The 26,291-nt window shown below is 38.4% G+C and overlaps 1 protein-coding gene across 5 annotated transcripts in view; it reads left to right on the top strand.

Moving 5' to 3' along the window:
- Nucleotides 1-706: 706 nt before the first annotated feature.
- The window catches only part of LOC143848153 (Cleavage and polyadenylation specificity factor (CPSF) A subunit protein), a 39,864-nt gene continuing 14,279 nt past the window's right edge, over nucleotides 707-26,291 (top strand). The window contains exons 1-11 of one of the 5 annotated variants that reach the window (XM_077357001.1): nucleotides 708-932; nucleotides 1,077-1,211; nucleotides 1,294-1,373; nucleotides 1,468-1,551; nucleotides 3,564-3,651; nucleotides 3,810-3,973; nucleotides 4,143-6,171; nucleotides 11,555-11,865; nucleotides 15,098-15,413; nucleotides 15,562-15,717; nucleotides 25,091-25,232. In XM_077357001.1, the coding sequence (XP_077213116.1) occupies nucleotides 795-932; nucleotides 1,077-1,211; nucleotides 1,294-1,373; nucleotides 1,468-1,551; nucleotides 3,564-3,651; nucleotides 3,810-3,973; nucleotides 4,143-6,171; nucleotides 11,555-11,865; nucleotides 15,098-15,413; nucleotides 15,562-15,717; nucleotides 25,091-25,232 (3,643 nt within the window). In that variant the 5' untranslated portion in view covers nucleotides 708-794. Of the gene's footprint in view, nucleotides 933-1,076; nucleotides 1,212-1,293; nucleotides 1,374-1,467; nucleotides 1,552-3,563; nucleotides 3,652-3,777; nucleotides 3,974-4,142; nucleotides 6,172-11,554; nucleotides 11,866-15,097; nucleotides 15,414-15,547; nucleotides 15,718-25,090; nucleotides 25,233-26,291 lie in introns of those variants that run through there. The other 4 variants (XM_077357035.1, XM_077357011.1, XM_077357020.1 and 1 more) reach the window with 4 other exon arrangements.

Genomic DNA, 26,291 nt, shown 5'->3' with positions numbered 1-26,291 from the left:
CACCCGCGAGTCGGCACCACAACAAATTGTGGTGTTTTGGATATTAATTTTCTTATAAATGCTTAATCAAATCATTTAGGGCTTTCCATGAAATTAGAATTCTAGGAGAACTTTCACTTAGATTGAACCCAGACAAATTAATAAATCAAGACACACATTTAGGATTCCCATTGAAATTAGATTTTAGGATGCATGTCACTTAGTTCGCACATTAACATAGGGTTGAATGAGCCATTTAAAATAAATTTAAAAGAGTTAACTTTTAGAATTGAAGACCGATTATCGGGCAGGAATGGTGCATATGGTGGATAAATCCCCATACCTTCCATTCTTGTAACCAGGTAGCGAGTCTAGATTTCTGGTTAATTATGGGTCCTAGATCCCACATCTAGGTGGCGACTCTGTCAGTCTCTTTTGTGTGGAATTCGGATTGTCTTAGTGATCCCAAGTTCACATAAAAGACGAATTAAAATCAATAATGAAAGGCACACGCCAATCGCGTGTCTGCCCTCACGTATAACTATATAAAGACATTTTGGTCTTTTTATTAGTTTAGAAAATCCACCTTGGTTATTTTGGTCACAAATTGATGGCACGACCTGATTTGCAAAATTTATTCAAACGTGATGACGCTTTTGCAAATTGACAAAATAGGAGACTCTTTTTGCAAATAAAGCAACGTAGAAGACTTCTTTTGCAAAACTCCCTTGTTTTTTCCTCTCTCCAACTAGCTCTAGAGAGAAAGCATCAAACCCTAGCTCTCCCCAAACCCTAGCTTTTACAGGAAATCTAGAATGGCGATTGCAGACATAGGTACAGAATCAAAAGGCGTCCATTACTTAGCAAAGTGCGTTCTCAGGGGAAGCGTCGTTCTTCAGGCCGTTCAAGGGCATCTCCGTTCTCCTTCCTCCTCCGATGTCGTCTTTGGAAAGGTATGCCCTAAAATCTTCCCTTTTCCCCTATTTTCCTTCTGAGCACTTGAATTCAAGGTTTCTGATGTAATCTACAACTGACTGACCCTAATCGGCACACTTATCTTTCATTAAACCTAGTTTATTGTTGATAATTGCTTTCAGGAAACATCGATTGAGTTAGCAGCGATTGGTGAAGATGGAATTGTACAGTCGATTTCTGAACAGACTGTTTTCGGTACGATCAAAGATCTCGCCATCTTACCTTGGAACGAGAATTTCCGTGCGTCATTGCCACAGGTTTTTAAAGTCTCTTTACTCTTTATTTCTCAAAGCAGTTGATTTTTTGTTCTTTTGATTTGATTGCAACCGTTTTTTTTAGACGCATGGGAAAGATCTTTTAGTTGTTCTTTCAGATTCTGGGAAGCTCTCTTTTCTTACATTTTGCACGGATATGCACAGGTTGTCTACTCTTTCTTTATTGCCTGGTTCTTAATTTGAATATGAAGTGATTTTGATTCGGTATTCGTTTAATGAAAGTTGACTCTTGTTGTAGGTTCTTCCCAGTGTCACATATCCAACTTTCCGACCCAGGAAACTCAAGGCATCAGTTAGGAAGAATGTTAGCTGTTGATTCCAAGTAAGTTGTGGATAGGGAATTCTTGAGCATTGTTTTTATTTTTTTTATTTTTTTTTGAATATGCAAATCTTCTTATGTTATGGTCCTAAGTGGGGTTATAGGGCTGGTTTGTGGGCCTAGCCTAACATGTTCCAATATGCCAGAGCTGATGGAGTACATTGGGCTATGCCCTTTAAATCCTACCTAGGCAGCCTCCACATAGGACAGTAACATCTTATCAAACAAGATTCGTTTGTTGTACTTTTCCTTTTATCCATCAGTCTATGAACAGACTGGTTTGTAATACGTGCCAATAATACTAATCGTTGTTTTATGAACAAAAAGCCGCACATGATCAGCTACAAGTTATTGTGGTTTCCAATTACTTTCTTTCCACTACTTTTTCTTTCCTTTGCTTTCAAACAGACGCGAGTTTCATCTATGCTATGCGGTATAAATGACCTTTTTGAAGAGGCAAAGTATAAGGATATTTGTAGTGTCAGGTTATCATAAAGCTAGCAGGGGAAATTTCTAACAAGAGATCCCGTTGATCGTTGGCTAGCTTATTAATTTGGTTTGACTAATTTTGTTAACCACTTGAAGGTTCCAATCAATGTAACTTTTCCATTTTAGAAACCCTTGTTTTAGTAATGATTTCTTTTTACTAATTTATCTCCTCTGGCGATCTTTTCTTATTACATTTCATATTATAAATAAAACTTCTGATGGAAATATGAGTGTCTCAAGGATCTAGCAAATGCTCACCAAAGTTGGTGGTATTGACTGGATGGGAATTAGAGGGATGCCGTTTTGGGGAGGTAATGTTTTTTTCTTTTTAATTTGTTGGAGAGCTTTGAGCGTATTGAATTTATCTTTAGAAATGAGTTTACTGAGAGGTGACCTATATTATTCTGGACTTCCTCAAAATGTCTAGCATCCCTAAGAGACATTTTTTTTAGTTAGGTGGAAGTCCGTGTGATCTGTAGTGGTGTTAGGCTGATCCCTAGAATCAGTGCTTCTAAGTTATGGAATGATGGTGATTCTCTCGACACTATTCATTGGCACAGGATGGAGTATTCCCCATCTTGGACGTTTGGATCCTTATTCAGAGAGATCCTTGACATTTTGAAGGAAGTGGAATGTAAATTCTCTCATAGTCATAGAGAAGCAACTTCTCCATAGATTGCCTCACAAATTATAGTGTTTTGATTCCAATATTGATGTTTGGGCATGGGATGCCTATATTCTAGGTATTTTAGCTTGGTTACGTGGTTTGTTTGTTTGTTTTTTTTTTGGTGGTGGGGTTGCGCTGCTGCTCCCCCTTTGTTTGTATGGGATTTTGCCCTCTTTTCTTCACTCTCTTTTTCTTAATCTTACATATTCGAGAAAATAATATTTGGGAAAATCTTGCCAAAAAAAAAAAAACAATTAGAAAATGGTAAAAAAGGTGAAACTTATAAATTTAACAATTTAATATAATTGACATGGAAAACTCGTATAACACTGGGATAATTTTAAAATATTATTAGGAATCTTTGGCATCTTGTTTTTTGAAATTATTGGGAGAAAAACTGTAGACATATTGAAAGATTTTCAAACTCTACAGACATTTGTCACCATGCTGTCTACACATGACTTGTGCTCATCTTGCTTTTTGTGCTGCAAAATTCTTCATATTCAGATGGCGTTATGCTTGATTTTGGACATTTTGGTTGTGTGGAGTACTACTGGAATTGGATATTAAGATCTTCGCGGATCATTTTGAATAATTGTTTTGTGAACTATAAGATTACTTTACCTATATGTAAATAAGGTTGCACATGAATAGTCCATTCATAGGTTTCGTAATATAATTTTAGTGTCCAAACATCAATTCATGGAATCAATGGGTTTCTTTTGGTTTGAATTCTTCCCTACTTCTCCGTAGTTTATTTCTCCATGACTTTGTTTTGAATGATTCTTCTCCATCACTTTATGAGGGGTGCTTGTGACTTCATTGAATGTTTCTGACCCGAGTCCTCTACTCTTGGCAGTGGCTGTTTTGTTGCCGCTAGTGCATATGAAGACCAAGTGGCTTTGTTCTCTGTGTCTATATCAGCTGGCAGCAATATTGTTGATAAGGTCAAATTAACCTATTCTCTGATTAATCGAAATTTCTGAACGAGTTTATATCAGAATGAATCTTAGTATAGCATCTTCTGATTATTTATATTCAACCTATCTGATATGTTATAGTACTTATTTCAGATTTTGAAGATCTTCCCATATGTCAATTTCAGAAAATCCTCTATCCGCCAGAAAATGGAGGAGATACACGCACAGGAAGGGATAGTGAGAGACACAGTATCTGTGGCACGATTTGGAGCATGTGCTTCATTTCAAAAGATGTCAGGCAATTAAGCAAGGATGGATTTAGTGCTATACTGGCCTTAATTGTGCATAGGTATGACATTGTTAATTTATGTCCTGTTGTTTCTTGTACTGCTCAAAGCCTCAAAAGTCAAAACAGTTGCAGGAGACTTTTGATGCAGTGTGGACATTAATTTAGCTCATTTGCCCGATATTTTTTTTAATGTTTGTGACCTCATGAGGATTAAAACTTGTCATTGCAGGAGGGGCTCAGTGCTGAATGAGCTGTTGTTGTTGGGATGTGATCCTAGGGACCATACTGTTCATGTTATTTATCGGCATATGGAACCTGGGCCACTAGCTTTGAGCATCGTTGAAGTTCCTCATGCTTATGGCTTCGCTTTTGTGTTTAGGGTTGGCGATGCACTTTTAATGGACCTTAGAGATCCATGCAAACCCTGCTGTGCTTACAGAACAAGCTTAAATCTACCCATCACGGTTGAAGAGCCAAATTCTGTCGGAGAGTCTTGTAGAGGCCTTGATGTTGATGATGAAGGTATTTTCAATGTTGCTGCCTGTGCTTTACTGAAGCTGAGAGATTCTGGTATGGATATGGTTCAGGTGGATGATCCTATGAGTATTGATAGTGAAAGTGGAAATGTAACCTCAACCTCCAAACTAGTGTGCTCATGGAGTTGGGAACCAAACAACTTATCAAGCTCAAAGTTGATTTTTTGTTTAGATACAGGAGAGCTATTTATATTAGACATTTCATTTGATATGGATGGCATCAGAGTTAATTTATCAGACTGTCTTTACACAATTTCACCTTGCAAGACACTTTTGTGGGTTAAAGGTGGGTTTATTGCTGCATTTGTTGAGATGGGAGATGGGCTGGTCCTCAAGTTGGAAAATGGAAAGCTAATCTGCAGAAGTCCTATTCAAAATATTGCACCAATCCTGGACTTTTCAGTTGTGGATTACCATGACGAGAAACAAGATCAGATGTTCGCCTGCTGTGGAGTGGGTCCAGAGGGATCATTAAGGATTATTCGAAGTGGTATCAGTGTGGAAAAGCTTTTGAGGACTCCACCTATTTATGAAGGCATAACTGGTACCTGGACAATGCGGATGAAAGAAAGTGATCCGTATCATTCTTTTCTCGTGTTATCATTTGTTGAAGAGACCAGGGTATTATCGGTCGGTTTAAGCTTTTTCGATATAACTGATGCCATAGGATTCCAGCCCGATGTTTGCACTTTGGCTTGTGGCCTGTTGGCAGATGGGTTACTAGTCCAGATCCACGGGAATGCTGTAAGTCTTTGTTTGCCTACAGCGGCTGCTCATCCGGAAGGTATCCCTTTATCTGCCCCAGTTACCGCATCTTGGTTCCCAGATAATGTGACTATAAGTTTGGGAGCAGTTGGGCGTAATTTAATAATTATTGCAACATCTAACCCTTGCTTCTTGTTTATTCTTGGGGCCAGATCATTATCGGCTCACCATTATGAAATCTACGAGATTCAACATATTAGACTGCAGTACGAAGTATCTTGCATATGCATACCTCAAGAAAGTTTTGGACATGATCTGCAAACTTCAATGACTAGTTTAACAGATGATAGTAATAAGGCTGCCCTGCCAAGTGAAATGGAGATTGTTAAAACTTTTGTTATTGGAACACATAAACCTTCAGTAGAAATTCTGTCATTTTCACCCAAAGAAGGCTTTAGAGTCCTTGCTATTGGGGTCATTTCACTAACCAACACAGTGGGAACTGCTATCAGTGGGTGCATACCCCAAGATGTGAGGCTCGTATTAGTTGATAGGTTTTATATTCTTTCAGGATTGAGAAATGGAATGCTTCTTCGGTTCGAGTGGCCTACAGTCTCTCCGGAACTTCAGTCAGAGTCACCCAGCCAAAGCCCTTTTATTAGTTCCTGTTTTAGTAAAATGGACACTTCTTTATCAAATGCGACAACTCAATTTGTTATGGGGCTGCAATATTGTGCTCCGAATATGCCAAAGAAGGCTGCAGATTCTGTTCCTGTTCATCTACAATTGATTGCCATTCGTCGCATTGGCATAACTCCTGTCTTTTTGGTTCCTCTGCAGGATTCACTCAATGCAGATATAATTGTTCTCAGTGACAGGCCTTGGCTTTTGCAAACTGCAAGGCACAGTCTCACTTATACATCTATCTCATTTCAACCTGCAACTCATGTGACCCCTGTTTGCTCTTTTGACTGCCCCAAGGGGATCGTATTTGTTGCTGAGAACAGTCTACATCTGGTAATTTTTCTGATTTTGAATTTTTCGTGATTCCAAGTTTCCTTCCTCCATTATGTCGGGTCTACAGTTGCTTATTCATCTAGACATAAAGCAAAGTTCCCTTTTTGGGCAATCATGTAAAGTGCAGATCCAAAATAATAGTAGCAAAAACTCCATGTTTACTGTAGCTGTACTTACAACATAGTAATCTTCTGTTGGCAACCTTTTCAAGATTCTACGGACGTGTGTTTTCATGAACTTGATGTGCATCAATTTACTACATGCATCAGAATTACTGGTTGTTTGTTACTATATATGTCCTGCAGAAATAATTACATTGTTCAACGGTGAAGTCTTGTACTTGCCATATGCTGTCTAGTTGGTGGACCATCTCATTCATCCAATCCATTTAGTGTCATAGACCCCCTCCTGGATTGGTCATAACCCAAAATGCCATTGGTTGGGTGATATTAACCATCTTGATGAACCATCCATAGATGTTTGGTTCATTAGATGGTTACGATCTTCTAGTTGATGTGATTCTCATGCTATGACCCATTCAAGATGTGGTGGATGGATTGAACAGCTTGTGCCAGTTGGATGGGAGATGTAATAGTTCCTTGCTTAGAAGCAGGAACCTTCTCTCGGGGTGCCGCTCTCACCTCGCAACCTTGATTCGGCGCTCCTTAGGAAGGAGCTTCCAGGGAGCGTGACCCCAGAGAGACGGAAACCGCTCTAATGATGGTCCCAGCCTGCTTCTATTACTCTATAAGTCCCACCATCATCAACTTCCCTACATCGCACGAGGAACGAGTGCACACAAATGAAGATGGTGAAGATGGTTAGAAATTAGCTTTTAGATGTACTTAAATTTTAAAAGATATGTATGAAAGTGGTTAGAAACTATTATTTTTTTATGTACTTGAATTTTGAAAGATATATAAAGAAAATATTGCATACACGCTCCCATGGCACTCCCAAACTTAGACTCTTCTAGACCCCACGCCTCCGCCTCCGCCCCCGCCCCGCTTCGTGCTTCTAAGGTTCCTTGTAAATCGATACTCAACTCAACTCAACTCAACTCAACTCAACTAAGCCTTCGTAAATCGATGAGAAGGTTAAAAATAATGGTCTAGAGTGATCATATAAATTTGAATGTCGAAAATTGACCTTTGAACAATGAAAATGGTGATCAGCATGTATGTGTTGTGCTACTGGAAATGGATGCAAATGCTTATACCATTTATGGACACCTCAAAGTTTGGATGTGTTGGAAAATCTGATTTAGAAGAGTCCCTTCCTATGATAACACAACTTCCTTCTAGGAACTACTGCACGTAAGATTGGAATATCCAGTCTAGGAATTTTATATGGTAATGGACTGATATCTATGATCTATCTCTTTTGTATTTGCAAAATCAATTATAGTAGAAATGGACAAATACTCTATCCACAATGGCCCATTACCTATTTGTTCTTTGAGGTGTTTAAGTTTTAAAATGTGGGATGCAAAATCAAATCCAGTGTCCCTTCTGGGGCTTGGATGTGAGGCAGCCTTAAATTTAAAACCTGTTGATTTCAATTATAGGGCATCTAAGAGTTGTAACAGGGCAATTGGGAATTTAAACTAGATTCTGGCCATGAGAACTTGGAATATTGAGGAACATGTAGTGTTAGAAGTCAGTTTTGATATTATTGCTTCAGGGGTTTCTTGGGCTTGGGGCTTTGGTTCTTTGTTAGGAGCCTTGGTTTCTCTTGGTAGTGTTTGTAATTGGGAACTTGAATCAGATCCTTGCCATGGGACCTTGGAGTCTTGAGAAACATATAGTTTTAGAAGTCCTTTTTTTTATTGTTGCTTTCGTGGTTGCCCTGAGCCTGGCCCTTGGTTTTTTCAGAGGAGTAAGGGATTCTCTTGATACTGCTGGCAACTGGAGGTGGGTAGAGCATTAGTCAACGATGTTTCCTTGCATATCCTTTTTAAAATCTGTAGAGGTTATTTCCTTGCAGGGGTTGATGTGAGGCTTTAGACTGCAGTGCTTTGCTACTGAAAACTTATGTTTTAGAGAACGAGAATGATTTATTTGGGATTGGAGTTGGCAGTCTTCTAGATATTAGTAAGGGGGAAGAAGCACAACAATGTGGTTAAGTGGGCTAGCTTCAGCCAAATTGGACTCCTGCTTCTCGTTCCTCAAATGTGGCTGGTGAGGATGTCATTGGGAGGAATTGTTTAATGTTCTCACGGTCTTTTTCATCTGACGGTGTTATACAGGTGTGATTAGACAAGAAGCCATCAGAAGGAGGCTCTATGGCACATGTTAATTGGGGACAAATATGGACAGTGGTGAGTACAAAGTTCCCTCTAAAGTGGCTAAGGGCATAGAAAAACTGTAGAGAGACTTCTTATGGGAAGGAAGCGAGGAGAGACGCAGATTAAAGCATAGTCATGAGTTGGAAGAAGGTGTGCAGGTTGAAGCCACAAGGAGGAGTGGGCATCAGTCAAATCAAATTAAGGAACATATCTCTTTTGGGAAAATGGCTGTGGCGGTATGGCGAGGAGGAGGCTCTATGGCACATAATAATTGGAGACAAATATGGGCAGGCGTGGGAGAATTGGGATTGCAGAGACCCTAGTGCAGACAAAGGATCCGATGCATGGAAATCTATCTGCAGTGGCAGAGTTTTCTTCAACCCATGTGTTAGAATGTCAATGGGCAGAGGGGAGAACACTCGTTTCTTGATGGACCTTTGATTAGGGGACTCCCCTCTTAGCCTCGCTTTCCGTGGCCTCTTCCTGTTACAGTCTGATAGAGAAGCTCGAGTTTGTGATTTACATGGATAGAAAGTTGGACTGGAGGGATAGATTGGATAATCAGACTCTGAATGAACCTAAAGGAGCAACAGGTAATTAGACTAGCATGTCTATTATCCCTCCTTGAGTCCAAGTATTGCTCACTGGCATGTCAGGATCGCAGGATTTGGGCTCCTGACACTTTTGACAGTTTCTCTGTCCGATCTTTCTTTCGCAGGTTGGTGATCGGTGACGGATCAGAGCCCAAATGCTCCATCATTTGGCAATCATTGCGCCCCTCCCTCGAGCGGCGGCTTTTTTCTTGGACAGTGGATCATAGGCGGATAAACACATGTGATTGCCTCAAGAGGCGCAAGGTGTCTATTGTTAGCAAGTACATTCTCTACAAGTCGGCAGATGAGTCTCCGAATCACGTCCTCCTTCATTGTTCCTTTTCATCGGCCGTGTGAAGGGCGATTATCAGGAGTTTTGGTTTCTCCTTGGTCTTCCACAGATCCATCCCAAGAATCCTGCTTTATTGGCCCAGTTCTCCTTTCGGCGAGACGGGCTAGTCTATTTGGAGTTTGGTACCATTTGCTACGATGTGGCATATCTGACAAGGGAGAAACAGGAGAATCTTTGAAGATAAAGGTAAAAGCATCGCCATAGTCATATTGGAGATTAAGATAGATCTTATACCTTGGGCAAAAACTGGTGATCTTTTGGCATCATAATCAACAGCTGTGTTGGGGATCGTAGACGTCCCTTGAGGGTTTATTCTAGGCGGGGCCGCACTCATGGCCCACCTGGGGATGTTTTTATTAGTTTTATGGTTATTTTATTGTTCTTATTTTTGTTGTTCTGAGGCAGGGCTGCACTCATGGGCCCACATGGGGATTGCATTCGAAGTTTTGGATGAATAAAGATTGATTGACTTCTCCCCTCTATAGGTTTCTTCTCCTTCCTCTATTCCTCTTCTATTCTTCTCCTATTCTTCTTTTTCTTCATCTTCTTCTTCTTCTTCTTCTATTCTCCCCTTTCTCTTCTCTTCTCTTCTTCTACTCTTCCACTTATTCTACTCACTTTTCCCTCTTCTTTTATTTCTCCTCCAGTTCTACATCAGGCTGGTATTATGTGAAACTGGCAGCCGATAATTTGAGAGAAAAGAGTTAAACCCTGACTGATACCTTCTCGGAAGCCGCCTCCTATTGGATGGCTCAAACTCAATTTTGATGGAAGCGCCAAAGGTAAGCCTGGCTCGACAGGAATTGGAGGATTAATTCGTGATGCTGAAGGCAACATCTTGTTCTCATATTCCGTGTTGGCCGGGATATGCGAGTTCAACGAGGCGGAAGCGAAAGCCTTATTGCACGGTCTCAAGTGGTTTGTGTCTCATCAATCCGTCCCCTTGATAGTGGAGGGAGACTTGTCCAACATTATTGCTTGGGCAAGTGGAGCAGCCTCAGGCTCTTGGAAACTCACAAATATCATTTTGGAAATCTGGAGAATTGTTCAATGTTATTGGTTGGGCAAGTGGAGCAGCCCCAGGCTCTTGGAAACTCGCAAAATATCATTTTGGAAATCCAGGATTGCTGCTTGGCTTTTCAACATCACTTTTTGCACACGTGGATGAGTTAGCAAAAGCCGGAGTGGAGAATCAGTGCATTAAAGGTTCTCATCAGACGGTTGCTCATGCGTCATAGGTGGCGGTATTGGGAGACATTGGTTTTTTAGATCTATAATCTGTATCTCATCTAGTGATGGGGGACAATTTGTGCCTTTCATCACATTGTATGGATGTTTAATTAATAAAGTTATCTCTTTCTAAAAAAAGAAGCCATCGGAAGGGGATTCAAGTTCTGGATTCAGGTAGGCTTTCTAGTGGTAGCTTATTGATTCAGGAGATATGTAGTATTTCGGTTGAAGATGTCCTTAAGATTCGTTTAGGGAGTATTGTCTTTGAGGTTTTCTGATGTGATCCGGTTTTGACCATCACTATTTAAGAGAACTTCTATTTTATTAGTTTCCTTTTTGGACATTTAAGATAATTTATATTTTTTAGAGCACTTTCTATTTTGATCTTATGTCTTTTTTGGGAGCCTAAATGTGGTGGTTGTCCACATCACCTAGGGTCCATACCACCCTATCATTTCCCTTGTCCTACTTATGCCTTTCTCATGATTCCCATAATCCCTATATTAGCCTTGAGTGATTGTCTTTGCTTAACCATTTTGCAGGGGCATTTAAGTTGTTAGCTAATGACTTAAGTGAATATATCCTATTGGCTAATAGGGAGGGCCCACTAGTCCATCACTTAAATCACTATAAACACTGCACAATGGTGTATGTCCGTGATGCATAAAGTTACTTTCCACAATATTATGTTATGTACATAAAACGGAAAGGCATAAATATAAACTAACATAAACTTGTAACACTCGTACACAGACAGGTGTATACAAGTCATGTACAATACAATAAACCGCGACTTATAAACACCACACAATGGTGTATGTCCGTGTTACATAAAGTTACTTTCCACAATATTATGGTTCTTCCTCTATTCTAATTATAGTGATTTCTATGACTAAGCTATTTAAATTTCTTTTATTACAGGTGGAAATGGTTCATGGTAAGAGGCTTAATGTGCAGAAATTTGACCTTGGAGGCACCCCACGAAAGGTTTTATATCATAATGAAAACAGAATATTGCTGGTAATGAGGACAATGCTTAATGGTGATCCTACTTCATCGGATATTTGTTGCGTAGATCCTCTCAGCGGCTCAGTGCGTTCGGCACATAAATTTGAGAATGGGGAAATGCCAAAATGTATGCAATTAGTGAAGGTGGGAAGTGAACAAGTCTTGGTGGTCGGAACCAGTCGATCTGTTGGTCGGGCTATCATGCCTAGTGGGGAAGCTGAAAGGTTATTTCTGCCATGAATTTGTTCTAAGCTATTATCCTTTTCTTAATTATTCTTCCAGTTAGGTGGTCGACTTACTTTGACATACAAGGTTTATTTCATAGCAGTCACAACTATTTGCCTCGGGAATTTCCCTGGAAGTGTATATCTCTAGAGATTTTAATTTTTTATTATTTTTGGGCTTATATCATAAAAGATCGGAAGCATAAAGTCTTAAACAATATAAATTAAAAAAAGAAAAAAGAAAAATATAAAATGTCCTGAAATTGTGGCAATATTCCATGATATTTTCACAACAAAAGATGAAAATATCAATATTTTTGAAATCTTGGGCTAAATTCAGGTTTTTTTTTTTTTTTTTTTTTTTCATTTTACAAAAATATTGCAATAAAAAATGCAATATTTTGAAAAAATTGGATATATTTGTGAGTGTGTTTCATACAATAGAGATTGATGTGTCTTAATGTGATAATGGCATTTATCAAAGAAGCTCCTTGACTATTTCTGTAAATGTTTTTTTCTTAGTTATCTACTTGACAAATTTCTCTACTTTATCGATAGGATAGAATGGAAGAAAATGATCCACGTAGAAGAACCCAACCAGAGCCAGGATTAGAGCCAGGTAGATTCCGTCTTAGTGAAATTTTTCTTAAGGATTCATTTAGCCGACCCCAACTAGTTTGGGACAAAGGCTTTGTTGAGTTGAGTTGAGATCTTGAGAAATGACTTAGTTACATTCAGTCCACAATGATCCATTCCAAGGTTACCTGGAACGCGGTTCATTCTGATCTATGTCACAAATGTCGTTCTCGGGAATTTCTCGGCAGGGGAAAATTTCGAGATATATTAATTTTTATTATGTTTTCGGGTTTATATCGGGAAATAAACAGTAAAATTAAAATTATTTAAAAATATATAAAAATATTAAATTTAAGAAAAAAATATAAAATAAAAATATTGTTAAAACATCGGGATGATATCGCGATATTATCGGGATATTTTATGATAAAAACGAAAATATCGCTATATTTTTAAAATCTCGGGATTAGTTCGAGATTTTGTCGTTTTATCAAAATCTCAGGATAAAACGCTATATTTTGAAATTATCGGAGATATTTGTGACATAGGTTCTGATACGCGGTACGGGAACATGTATGGGGTACGATGGTAGCCCAGTATGTGGTAAGATGAGGATAGGCTAAGTTGGTTCACTATATGGGGTCGCGGGTCGGTTTGGACTTGGAGCGCTAATCCGAGTCGTTCTGGTGTCTCTCTCTAGTTTAGTGTTACGTAAAGAGATGATAAAGCATTGTTAGGCCTTATCTTAAATATGACGGTGAAGCATATCAACTAGTGCCTGCTAACAGTTGTTGGGAAAGGTAATCACATTTGACAGCTATTGGAAAAAAGAGATTAAGACTTGTAGTGACAATATCAGTTTTTGGGAAAGGCAATAAGATTGGACAACTTTTAAAAAAGAGGTTAAAACTTGTAGTGCCAGTATCAATACGCTTGTGGTCGGATTTTTTGTTTACGGTTTTTAAGTGGATGCATGCCTTCCATGGTTTCCCTTTTCCCTCCTCTCTTATGCCATTTACAACCCCTCCCCCCTCTCTGCAAAAGTAAGGAAGCAGGGAATGAGGTTTTACCATACTGTAGGCGATCTTCAATGGAAGTTTCTGTCGGAACAACATTTGTTTTGGGTTGGTCTCTTTACCTGTTCTCAATTTCTTCTTTTTTTGAGCCTCCAATGAGGTATGAATGATTAGATTAAAGTTGGGAATAAGAGTTGTTTTTTTTGTTCTCCTTCAATCTTCTTCCCCCTCTCTCTATGCATGTCTCTCTTTCATGCAGGTCGCCCGCGTCGAAAATGACCCATGTTTGGGGTCGACGACCCCGGATCGCGGGTGGGAGGGTGATTTGCTTAATTGTATATCTTTGAAATCGATATCAATTAAATCATGTACAATATGAAGATATTCAAATAATTGTATAGATTTGCTTAAGGAAAAATCTTTTAATACGGGCGCCATTTCCATTAAGGAAAATAATCATGTACGACGTGGACCCACTGTCTTGTTTAGGTTGATTGGGTCCATAATATTGTTGGCCATCACAAATCCCGCCTGTTGCCCTTGGCCCCTCACTTATGGAATGATTCTAGACCTTTGATCAAGTATGATGAAAAAGCATCCTTTAAGATCACCAAACAATTTCATTTGATCGATATTGAATAAAATGCCCAAAATCATCAAACGATTGAAGAATAAGAACAAGAAAGGGTAATTGCCACCATTCAAAAAGAAAAAAGAAGAAGAAAGACACATTGTCCACTTTCTTGGCCGGCAAAAAGAGAAATAAAGGTTTAAGTAGCTAAAACGGAGCAGATAGAAGGTTTCATCATAGAATGATTGACATGTCAGTAAATGAGTTCTCTTTGCCAAAGCTATACCACCAAGGATGAGAGGGGCACACTGACAATTGAATTATGGATATTATCCTACAGTCCACCATTCTCATTTTCTCTAACTTTGAGCCTTTGAGCAAATCTGACTGACGCAGTAGCCATAGGCAAACATCTGGAGACTAATGGTTGCTAAATAACTTGACCAGAGGCGCCTCTAAAATGATTTTATATCCAATCTTATCTTTGCCCATTATCCTATTCATGAACAATATTTTCCAACACATGGCTAGTCATTCACCAATACACAAAAATATGACATGGAGCTCAAATTATTCCTTCGAGGCTAATCCGCATGTTATGCATCGACCGTTCCATTCATGCATTTGAAAGCTCAAATTATTTCTAATGAACTTGTTCTTCCTTTTTTTTTTGAATGTCAAACTCGTTCATTTTGTTATGGGCCCCAAATACTTTGGAGAGTTATTCAAATGCCTCTGCATGGTATCCTTTTCTTTTTTTAGAGGCGTACATAATAGGCTCTCAGGTGGTCTATGAAAGCCCCCTTTTTTTGTTTCTTCAGTTTGAAATCACCTTGATATACATATGTACGTATATTCATCCTTAGGATACCATTCAATATATATATATATATATATATATATATATATATATATATATATTCCTTAGGACTACAATTTCCTTTGCCTCACGACTGCCATTACTGTCTTGCAGTCCTATTGCACATGTTTGCAACCAATCAATTTTCTGGATTATATAACTAAGTTTTACATATTTATTCTTTGACTAACTGCATATCTTCTTTGGCAGTACCGAGGGACGCCTACTTGTGTTCAGCCTAGAGCACATGCAGAATTCAGATAGTGGTTCCTTGATCTTCTCTCCAAAGCCGGGTTCATCTTCTCAAATAAACTCTCCATTTCATGAAATTGTTGGGTATGCCAGTGAACAGTTATCAAACAGCAGCCTTTGCAGCAGCCCAGATGATAATAGCTGTGATGGAGTTAAACTTGAAGAAACTGAAGCTTGGCAGCTGCGAATACTTTATGAAACTAAATTACCCGGGGTAGTACTTTCTGTATGCCCATATCTTGATCGCTACTTCTTGGCATCTGTTGGTCACACTGTAAGAATGATTCTCTATATTTTCCTGATTGAGAAATAATTCATTCTAGTGAAAGTAGCCATGTAGTCGTGTCATCATGGTGAAATATGTTTCTGAGCTTACTTGCTTATGGTCATAGCTAATGGAGATATCAGTTTTTTGTTATCAGCTTTATGTATATGGTTTTCTGAATGAGAATCCTCATCGGGTGAGACGGTTCGCTTCAGGGAGGACACGCTTTACTATAACTTGTTTGACTGCACTTTTTACAAGAATTGCAGTTGGAGATTGTCGAGATGGTATCCTTTTCTATTACTATCAAGAGGTATGCTGCATTTACTGATTTTATATATGGTTCAAGATGCTTGAGATAGTCTTAAATAATGGGTATCCTTCCTTTTTTTTTTCTATGGAGACAGATCAAACTTATCTTAGTTGGCTTTATTTGTGTACTTGCTTGTTACTTAGCGTATGTGTGTGTATGAGGAATGATAGATTGAAGGCGCCCTTGCAAAAAAACCAGTTACAAGGGCGCCCCCATTGGTCCTAAAATAAAATTTACCCCATTTTTAAGCCGAAACAATGGGTGTAAACTTATTTTCATGCCCACTTTTAAGTAGAAAAATGGGTGTAAAATTTGTTTTTTTGTCATTTTACGTTGAAAGAAATGGAGCCACAGGAAAATTATGAGGAGGAAAATGTATAAGTGGGTGTCACTTGTACAATGATTGAAAAAGGCCTAAGAAATAAATGATTTGTATCATTGAGCAAGTGACATCCATTTTTCGATTCTCCTGCTCATAATTTTTGTTGGAAAAAAAAGTGCGCATTGATGCAGGACAATACTTAATTTAGGGAAAATCCTACACTCTTAATGGGATTAAGGCTTTAGGACAATTTAGGGCTTACGCAGAAAATTAAAAGAATACTTAACAACTTACCTAGGGCCGGATTAACGCCTAATTAATCTATGGGCAGCAACAATAATGAGACTTAAATAGCATAAATAATTGTAAAGATTGTAATTAAGCATGAGCTAAACTTTATACAAATCAATCAAAGCGATAAAGATTCGTAAGATGAATTGATAATAGAAAGATTAGTCTGAAACTAGGCTTACGCATGCAACCAATTAAAATAACTAAAAAGCTAATGCAAGTACCAATGAAATATATGTCACACAAGCATGAAAATAATAATATCCAATGAAGAAAAACAAAAAAAATGTCCAGCAGCAGTAAAAAGCTCAAAACGGTCCAATTTTGGGTTGTAGGGGTATTTTGGTAATTTTGCAGATCTGGAATTTTGGTTTAATACTGCTGTCCAAATCTTAGGTTAAGGTTTAGAAGGTATAAGAAAGGTCAATCTAGGGTTTAGGCTCCGGTTTGGTGGTAGGTTTAGGCTAAGGATCTTTTAAAAGGGTTTTCGGGCTTGAAAATGGTGCAAATTATCAGTAAGGCTCAAAAAGGGTTTAAAGTTAGGGTTCTTGGGTGTCTAGGCTGAGGTTTAATCATAAAAACAATCCTTCAAAGTCTCGAAACGAGATCTTGAAGAACGAGAGAGATCTATGGATTTTGGGTTTTTGTATTTTAGGGTTCAAGAACAAAGAAAAAAAGAAAATTTGATTTACTAACCTTCTTTGTGCTGATTTGATTGAAGAAATAGAAGATAATAGAGGAGAAGAAATGAGAGAAGATGGTTCCAAACCACCAAAAGGAGAAGAGAAGAAGAAGTCCAAGCCACAATAGCTCTCATAAAAGAAAATCTCAATTCTATTCAATATTCAAAAGTCTCTTACATTGCTTTCATAAGATATATTTATAAGAAGAAGAAAAAACCCTAGAAGATAACCTAAAGTTAAGAACTAATCTCTACCAATCATCGAATCTAAAGCAAAGCTAAATAAAGATAAAAACTTACCAAAAATAGTATTACCATAATTGACCTATATCCCTTTCTTAAAAACACTGATAACTTGCTCAAATGACATCCAAATCATGTGATCTTGGGCCCATTAGATAGGTAATGGAAAAGCCTTTCTAATTATACCAAAAACACACCAAACGGGTGAGATTTGATGCCTAAAAAGTAGGCAACAAAAAAAAGACGAAAATATAAAGTAAATAAAAAAAAAAAAACGGCAATGTCCGTGGCTCATGCTAGAGTCTACGCCATCATTCTCGTCCACGTTTGCGCTTGTAAACCTTGAATCCGCGCCCGTTGTTGATGTCCCCATCATGCATCCATCATATAAGAACCCCACTTTATGGTACTTATCTCAAAGACAAATGCTACATGGGTTGAAATTGGTGAGACTAGACGTCAAATGGAGAGTCCATTTCACCATGAGAGTGGGTGGCGCTACTAGATTTGTACAAATTTTAACAAGGAGAAAACGAGGAAGAAGTATATGGGTGCCGTTTTAACAAGTGCACCGTTGCCCACATGAGTGGATGGCATGGCAAATAACTTTAGAACAAGCGAAGTATTGGGCACGTGACTAGCTAGATGCCTATATCTTGGCAACCACATTGTCCTCTAGTCTAAGTGCTTCACCGCACTCCCCGTCAGATTTGAATATGAAGTTTGTCATTGCCCATAATCTTTGCATAAATAGGACGTTTGGCATTCCCATTCTCTTTGGTTACCTTTTGAAATAGAAAGTTTCTCTTGCACTTTCCCTGAGATGGACCAATGGGGGCGCCCTTGTAATTGGTTTTTTGCAAGGATCCCTTCAGTCTATATGTTTGTATCAGTGATTTCATATTAGGTTCAGTATGCTTGGGATAGTCTTAAATAATGGTTATCCTGCTTCTTCTTTTTCTATGGAGACATATCCACCTTACCGTAGTTGGTTATATTTGTTTACATGCTTGCTATTTAGTCTATTGTAATATATATATATATATATATATATATATATATATATATATATATATAGAGAGAGAGAGAGAGAGAGAGAGAGAGAGAGGAAACTGTTGGTGCGCTTGAGTGCCCAAAACTCATGTGGGCCCACTTTGTTAGGATGATCCAAAGCATTCATTCTGAAAGGCCCTTACATAGATGGGGTGTGTACAAAAAATCAGCTCCATAGGATCATCGTAACCCATCCATTTGTAGAGGGCAAAATGAACGTACACTGTTTGTCCACAAATCTTCTGATTTTTGCCCTCCACTTTTGGAGGGGTTAGGATAATTCAATGGACCTTATTTTTGGTACACACCCTATTTATGATAGGGCGTTGCAAATGAATGGTTTGGATCACCACAAAAAATGTGGGACCCATGTGATTGGGCACTCGAGCGCACCAACAGTTTCCTTATATATATATATATATATATATATATATATATATATATATATATATATATATATATATATGAGAAAAGGGTTCCTGCGCTCGAGTGTAGATAGCTTATCTGCGCTCGAGTGCTGGAAACAAGGGTGGGGCCACATTGGGGGGGGGGATTCTTAGCATTCATTTGACAGGCCCCATCCTGGATGGGAGGTGTACCAAAAATCAGCTCCATTGGACCATCTTAGGGTGTCCATTTGTGGGGGAGAAAATGGACAGATACTGTTTGTCTACAAATTCGCCCATTTTTCACCCCAAAAATGGACACCCTATGGTGATCCAATGGAGCTGATTTTTGGTGGACACCCGATCCATGAAAGGGCCCATCAAATGAATGCTTTGGACCCCCCGCCCCCCAATGTGGCCCACCTCTGTTTCTGCACTCGAGCGCTCTCTCTCTCTCTCTCTCTCTCTCTCTATATATATATATATATATATATATATATATATATATATATATATATATATATATATATATAGAGAGAGGAAAGTGTTGGTGAGCTTAAGCTCACCAAACTTATGGTGAGCTTAAGCGCCCCAATGACATGGGTCCCACATTTTCTGTGGTGATCCAAACCATTCATTTGCAAGGCCCTATCATAGATAGGGTGTGTACCAAAAATCAGCTCCATAGGATCATTCTAACCCCTCCATTTGTGGAGGACAAAAATGGGCAGAGTTGTGGCCAAATAATGTCTGTCCATTTTGACCTCCACAAATGGATGGGTTAGGATGATCCTATGGAGCTGATTTTTGGTACACACCCCATCTATGTAAGGGCCTTTCAAATCAATGCTTTGTATCATCCTAACAAAGTAGGCCCCAATGTGATTGGGCGCTTAAGCTCACCAACACTTTCCTCATATATATATATATATATATATATATATATATATATATATATATATATATATATGACAAAAGTGTTGAGCGCACCATTTTTTTGGTGCGCTTAAGTTGTTATAACGCCTCCCATTCGTTTAAATGTTTGGGTCCCGCTAAAGCGCACCAATGAGAGGCGTTATAACAACTTAAGCGCACCAACATTTTTCTCTCTCTGTCCATTTGTGGGGGAGAAAATGGACAGATACTGTTTGTCTACAAATTCGCCCATTTTCACCCCACAAATGGACACCCTATGGTGATCCAATGGAGCTGATTTTTGGTGGACACCCGATCCATGAAAGAGCCCATCAAATGAATGCTTTGGACCCCACGCCCCCCAATGTGGCCCACCTCTGTTTCTGTTTCTGCACTCGAGCGCTCTCTCTCTCTCTCTCTCTCTCTCTCTCTATATATATATATATATATATATATATATATATATATATATATATATATATATATATATGAGAAAAGTGTTGAGCGCACCATTTTTTTGGTGCGCTTAAGTTGTTATAACGCCTCCCATTCGTTTAAATGTTTGGGTCCCGCTAAAGCGCACCAATGGGAGGCGTTATAACAACTTAAGCGCACCAACAATTCTCTCTCTCTCTCTCTCTCTCTCTATATATATATATATATATATATATGAGAAAACGGTTCCTACACATATGTGTAGATAAGTTATCTACACACTAGCTTAAAATACAGTGGGGGCAACATTATTTGGGTGATCCAAACCATTCATTTTTAAGGCCCTCACATAGATAGGTGTCCACAAAAAATCAGATCCATAGGATCATCCTAACCATTCGAACTGTGGAGGCAAAAAATGGACTAATTTGTGAAGGTTTAAAGACATCCATTTTGCCTCCACAAATCGTAGGGTTGGGATGATCCTACGGATCTGATTTTTTGTAGACACCCTATCTATGTGAGGGCCTTTAAAATGGATGGCTTGGATCACCCAAACAATGTGGGCCCCCACTGTATTTTAAGCTAGTGTGTAGAGAACTCTCTACACATGTGTAGGAACCGTTTTCTCTCTCTCTCTCTCTCTCTCTCTCTATATATATATATATATATATATATATATATATATATATATCGACACGCCTGAGTCAACTCGGTTTTGCCTTGGCCGAGTTAATGAAAAATCGACTGCGTAAATCATTGTCTTGCCCAAGTTGACTCGGTTTTACGTTGGCTGAGCTCTTGTCCGAGTGAGCTTTTAAACCTTGATACATATAATCCCATGTTTTGATAAGCGCTCCCTATTTATTTTTGGGAAAATTATTAAAAAAATGCAAAGTTTATGCTAAATTGTGAACAAAGGGTGGACATTTCAAATCTATAAAAAAGGGCTGTCATGTACGAAAATAGACCATTTAGGACGAAAATACCCCCCTTTGCTTTTTCCCACCAACTATATAGGATCTAATCCCTAAGCAATTTCACCTACCACCTTTTCTTTTCTTTCTTCTTCCCCAAGCAAGTTCCAACGTGAGAAACAGCCATTGCCAATACCTGGGTTGATGAAAAACAGCCATTGCCAATACTTGGGTTGATGAAAAACAGCCATTGCCAACGTAAAAAACAGCCATTGTTCTTTGGAAAAAAAATGGGAAATGTTATCCGCACTACCGTATTTTGATGAGGACACTTCTCACTTTATTAAAAGTATTGTATGGCCCACACCATAGGATGATCCAAACCGTCCATTAGATGGGCCACAGCCTAAATAGGTTGTGCCCCAACAAGCATTTCCATAGGTTGATCCTAACCCTCCGATCAGAATGTTAGAGGGTTGATCCTAACCCTCTATAGATCGGAGGGTTAGGATCAACCCATGGAAATTATTTTTGGGACACAACCCATTTAGGCTGTGGCCCATCTAATGGACGGTTTGGATCATCCTATGTGAGGGCCATACCGTACTTTTAATTAAGTGAGGAGTGCCCTCATCAAAATACAATAGTGTAGACAACATTTCCCAAAAAAAATACCATTACTTACTAAACTACTTGGGTGATAAACATAGCTTCAAGTATGTCTAAATTATGGTTCCAAGAGTGATACTTGTGATGGGGACATTCTAATAGTATGAAATTGGTTTTGAAACTGATCATGAGTGTTTTAAACCTTTGGAGCCATTACATAGGCCCCGGAACCACTAGAGAACCATATTATAGTTGTTCCGAGGTGTTAAGTGGTTCGAAGAGTCTAAATTATGGTTCCAAGAGTGCTACTTGTGATTGGGACATTATAATAGTATGAAATTGGTTTTGAAACTGATCATTAGTGTTTTAAACATTTTGGAAAAAGTACATAGTCTCCGGAACCACTTGGGAACCATATTATAGTTGTTCCGAGGTGTTAAGTGGTTCCAAGAGTCTAAATTATGGTTCTAAGAGTGGTACTTGTGATGGGGACATTCTAATAGTATGAAATTGGTTTTGAAACTGATCATGAGTGTTTTAAACCTTTTGGAACCATTACATAGGTTCCGGAACCACTTGGGAAACATATTATAGTTGTTCTGATGGTGTTAAGTGGTTCCAAGAGTCTAAATGATGGTTCCAAGAGTACTACTTGTGATTGGGACATTCTAATAGTATTTTGAAACTGATCATGAGTGTTTTAAACCTTTTGGAACCATTACATAGGCCCCGGAACCACTTGGGAACCATATTATAGTTGTTCCGAGGTGTTAAGTGGTTCCAAGAGTCTAAATGATGGTAGAAAGAGTGCTACTTGTGATTGTGACATTCTAATAGTATTTTAAAACTGATCATGAGTGTTTTAAACCTTTTGGAACCATTACATTGGCTCCGAAACTACTTGTGAACCATATTATAGTTGTTCCGAGGTGTTAAGTGGTTCCAAGAGTCTAAATGATGGTTCCAAGAGCGCTACTTGTGATTGGGACATTCTAACAGTATTTTGAAATTGATCATGAGTGTTTTACACCTTTTGGAACAATTACATAGGCTCCGGAACCACTTGGGAACCATATTATAGTTGTTCCGAGGTGTTAAGTGGTTCCAAGAGTTTAAATGATGGTTCCAAGAGTGCTACTTGTGATTGGGACATTCTAATAGTATTTTAAAACTGATCATGAATGTTTTAAACCTTTTAGAATTATTACATAGGCTCCGGAACCACTTGGGAACCATATTATAGTTGTTCTGAGGTGTTAAGTGATTCCAAGAGTCTAAATGATGGTTCCAAGAGTGCTACTTGTGATTGGGACATTCTAATAGTATTTTGAAACTGATCATGAGTGTTTTAAACCTTTTGGAACCATTACATAGGCTCCGGAACCACTTGGGAACCATATTATAGTTGTTCCAAAGTGTTAAGTGGTTCAAAGAGTCTAAATGATGGTTCCAAGAGTGCTACTTGTGATTGGGACATTCTAATAGTATTTTGAAACTGATTATGAGTGTTTTAAACCTTTTGGAACCATTACATAGGCTTCGGAACCACTTGGGAACCATATTATAGTTGTTCCGAGATGTTAAGTGGTTCCAAGAGTCTAAATGATGGTTCCAAGAGTGCTACTTGTGATTGGGACATTCTAATAGTATTTTGAAACTGATCATGAATGTTTTAAACCTTTTGGAACCATTACATAGGCTCCGGAACCACTTGGGAACCATATTATAGTTGTTCCAAAGTGTTAAGTGGTTCAAAGAGTCTAAATGATGGTTCCAAGAGTGCTACTTGTGATTGGGACATTCTAATAGTATTTTGAAACTGATCATGAGTGTTTTAAACCTTTTGGAACCATTACATAGGCTTCGGAACCACTTGGGAACCATATTATAGTTGTTCCGAGATGTTAAGTGGTTCCAAGAGTCTAAATTATGGTTCCAAGAGTGCTACTTGTGATGGGGACATTCTCATAGTATGAAATTGGTTTTGAAACTGATCATGGGTGTTTTAAACCTTTTGGAACCATTACATAGGTTCCGGAACCAGTTGGGAACCATATTATAGTTGATCCGAGGTGTTAAGTGGTTCCAAGAGTCTAAACGATGGTTTCAAGAGTGCTACTTGTGATTGGAACATTCTAATAGTATTTTGAAACTGATCATGAGTGTTTTAAACCTTTTGGAACCATTACATAGGCTTTGGAACCACTTGGGAACCATATTATAGTTGTTCTGAGGTGTTAAGTGGTTCCAAGAGTGGTTCCGAGGTATTAAATGTGGTTCCCTAGTGGTTCCGAGGTATAAAATGTGGTTCTGTAGTAGTTCCGGGGTATAAAATGTGGTTCCCTAGTGGTTCCAAGGTATAAAATGTGGTTCCGTAGTAGTTCTGGGGTATAAAATGTGGTTCCCTGGTGGTTCCCTAGTGGTTCCGAGGTACACAGTGGGCCCACATTGTTTGGATCATCCAAGGCGTTCATTTGATGGGCCCTCACATATATAGGGTGTGCCGAAAAAATCAGCTCCATCGGATCATCCTAACCCTTCAATCTGAGGACGTACCATCGGCTGCTAGCCCTACTCGGAAGTCCGAACAAAATTTCGGACTTCCGAATGGAGTCCAGTACAATGCCCATTCTACTGGACTCCATTCGGAAGTCCGAAACGTTTTTCGGACTTCCGACAAAATTTTCGGACTTCCGAATGGAGTCCAGTAGAATGGGCATTCTATATATGTGAGGGCCCATCAAATAAACGCTTTGGATGATCCAAACAATACGGTAGTGCGGATAACATTTCCCATTTTTTTTCCATAGAACAATGGCTGTTTTTTACGTTGGCAATGGCTGTTTTTCATCAACCCAGGTATTGGCAATGGTTGTTTCTCACGTTGGAACTTGCTTGGGGAAGAAGAAAGAAAAGAAAAGGTCGTAGGTGAAATAGTTGGTGGGAAAAAGCAAAGGGGGGGTATTTTCGTCCTAAATGGTCTATTTTCGTACATGACAGCCCTTTTTTTATAGGTTTGAAATGTCCACCCTTTGTTCACAATTTAGCATAAACTTTGCATTTTTTAAATAATTTTCCCTTTATTTTTTACTTTTGTGGTTGGATGTTGATAGCCGTTTGGCATTGTAAGAGCATATAAAAGCTGATTAGAAAATTGTAAATCAAATGAAATGAATGCCATTATTAAAACAATGTGATGCAAATATCACTTTCTTATATGCAATATATATATGATTTGCTATGGACCATCGCAGAAAGGCATTTCGCGGCTAGCCGTTGCATGTGGGAGCAGCCACCTCAAATGAATTAAATGAATAGGACAAAATCTGCTGAGAAGTGAGCCTTTGTGGCTGCTCCCGCATGCAACAGCCTGCCGCGAAATTCCTTTCTGTGATGGTCCCTAGCAAATCCCTATACCACACACACACACGCATACATACATACATGCATATACACAGTTCGGATGTTGTATGCTGATTATGGTCCTATGGATTTGCCCATATGCTTTATTGGGTATCAGGAGTACCGAAAAGTTGAACAGATGTACTGTGATCCGGTGCAACGAATAGTTGCTGACTGTGCCCTTATAGACTTGGACAATGCTATTGTATCAGACCGTAGGGGAAATATCTCTATTCTATCAAGGACAAGCCTTTTAGAAGGTAAAGAGTAATGATGCTAATATGGAGTGTTTAATTTTCCTATGCATTATGCTTGTAATATGTCCATTTTCTATCCTTCCCGTGGCCACTGATGACTATTTGTAGGTATTAATCTGACACCAAAGCAAAGTCAACCTAATGCTGCTAATCATGCTTATAAGCTTCCAGTAATGCTAGAAACTTAGAGTTATGTGCCAAAATTTTACTGGATGAGTGTATTGCACGTGCATTTTTTTTGGGAGTTATTTAAATGTTATAAGCTTTGTTTGTAAAGTCTTTAAAATGCACAAATAATTAAGACAGAGATAAGGGCGATGAGAGCATGCGTTTTGATCATCCATATTTGTTAAAAGTAACTAACTAGGCCTTAATTATAAATTCTATTTCGTTCTAGTGTCCGGAACGGAACATTTCGGTGTTTCGTCCGTTTCGTTTGAAATTTTTCGTTCCGCTACGACGATTAAATTTTTTTAATAGTTAAAAATATGAAAAAAAAATCCAAAAAATCAGAAATTATTAAAAAATATAAGAAACAATTAAATGAACCAAATATGTAAAAGATCCAACATTTACTTAAAAGGAAAATCACTATCAGCTGAAATGCCTTTGTTGACCGGTTCCTGAGAAGATGAAAATTTTTAGAGACCAAATTCTGAGATTTTTTTAACCTGAATTTTGGGATTTAATAATGTTGGGACATGATAGAATTTATGAATTTTTAAAATTGGAAAATGGCCCCATCATTTGGAAGGTAAGATTTTGACCCAACCTATTTTTTTTTAATTGTATACTGGAATTGAAAAGTTGAATTTTTATCCTTTTAAATTGGGTCTTGAAACTATTTTTAATAGATCTAAATTGGGGATATTCCCTTATTTACATGTAAATCTTAAGTAAATGGTCTTTACATGTAAATACTAAGAAGAGGAAAGAAGAAAAGTGAACTAAGAAGAGGCAAGAAGAAGAGAAGAAAAACAAATATATCAAGAGAGAGAGAAAGAGAGAAGACAAACAAAAACAAAAAAATGGGGTACTTTTTACTAAACAAGGGATTTCGTC

The sequence above is a fragment of the Tasmannia lanceolata genome, unplaced genomic scaffold (genome assembly GCF_043159265.1).
Source record: "Tasmannia lanceolata isolate RefF3 unplaced genomic scaffold, GAP_Taslan_0.1 ptg000003l, whole genome shotgun sequence".
Taxonomy (NCBI): Eukaryota; Viridiplantae; Streptophyta; class Magnoliopsida; order Canellales; family Winteraceae; genus Tasmannia; species Tasmannia lanceolata.
Note: the sequence above shows the minus strand (reverse complement) of the source record. Positions and strands in the feature narration are given on the sequence as shown.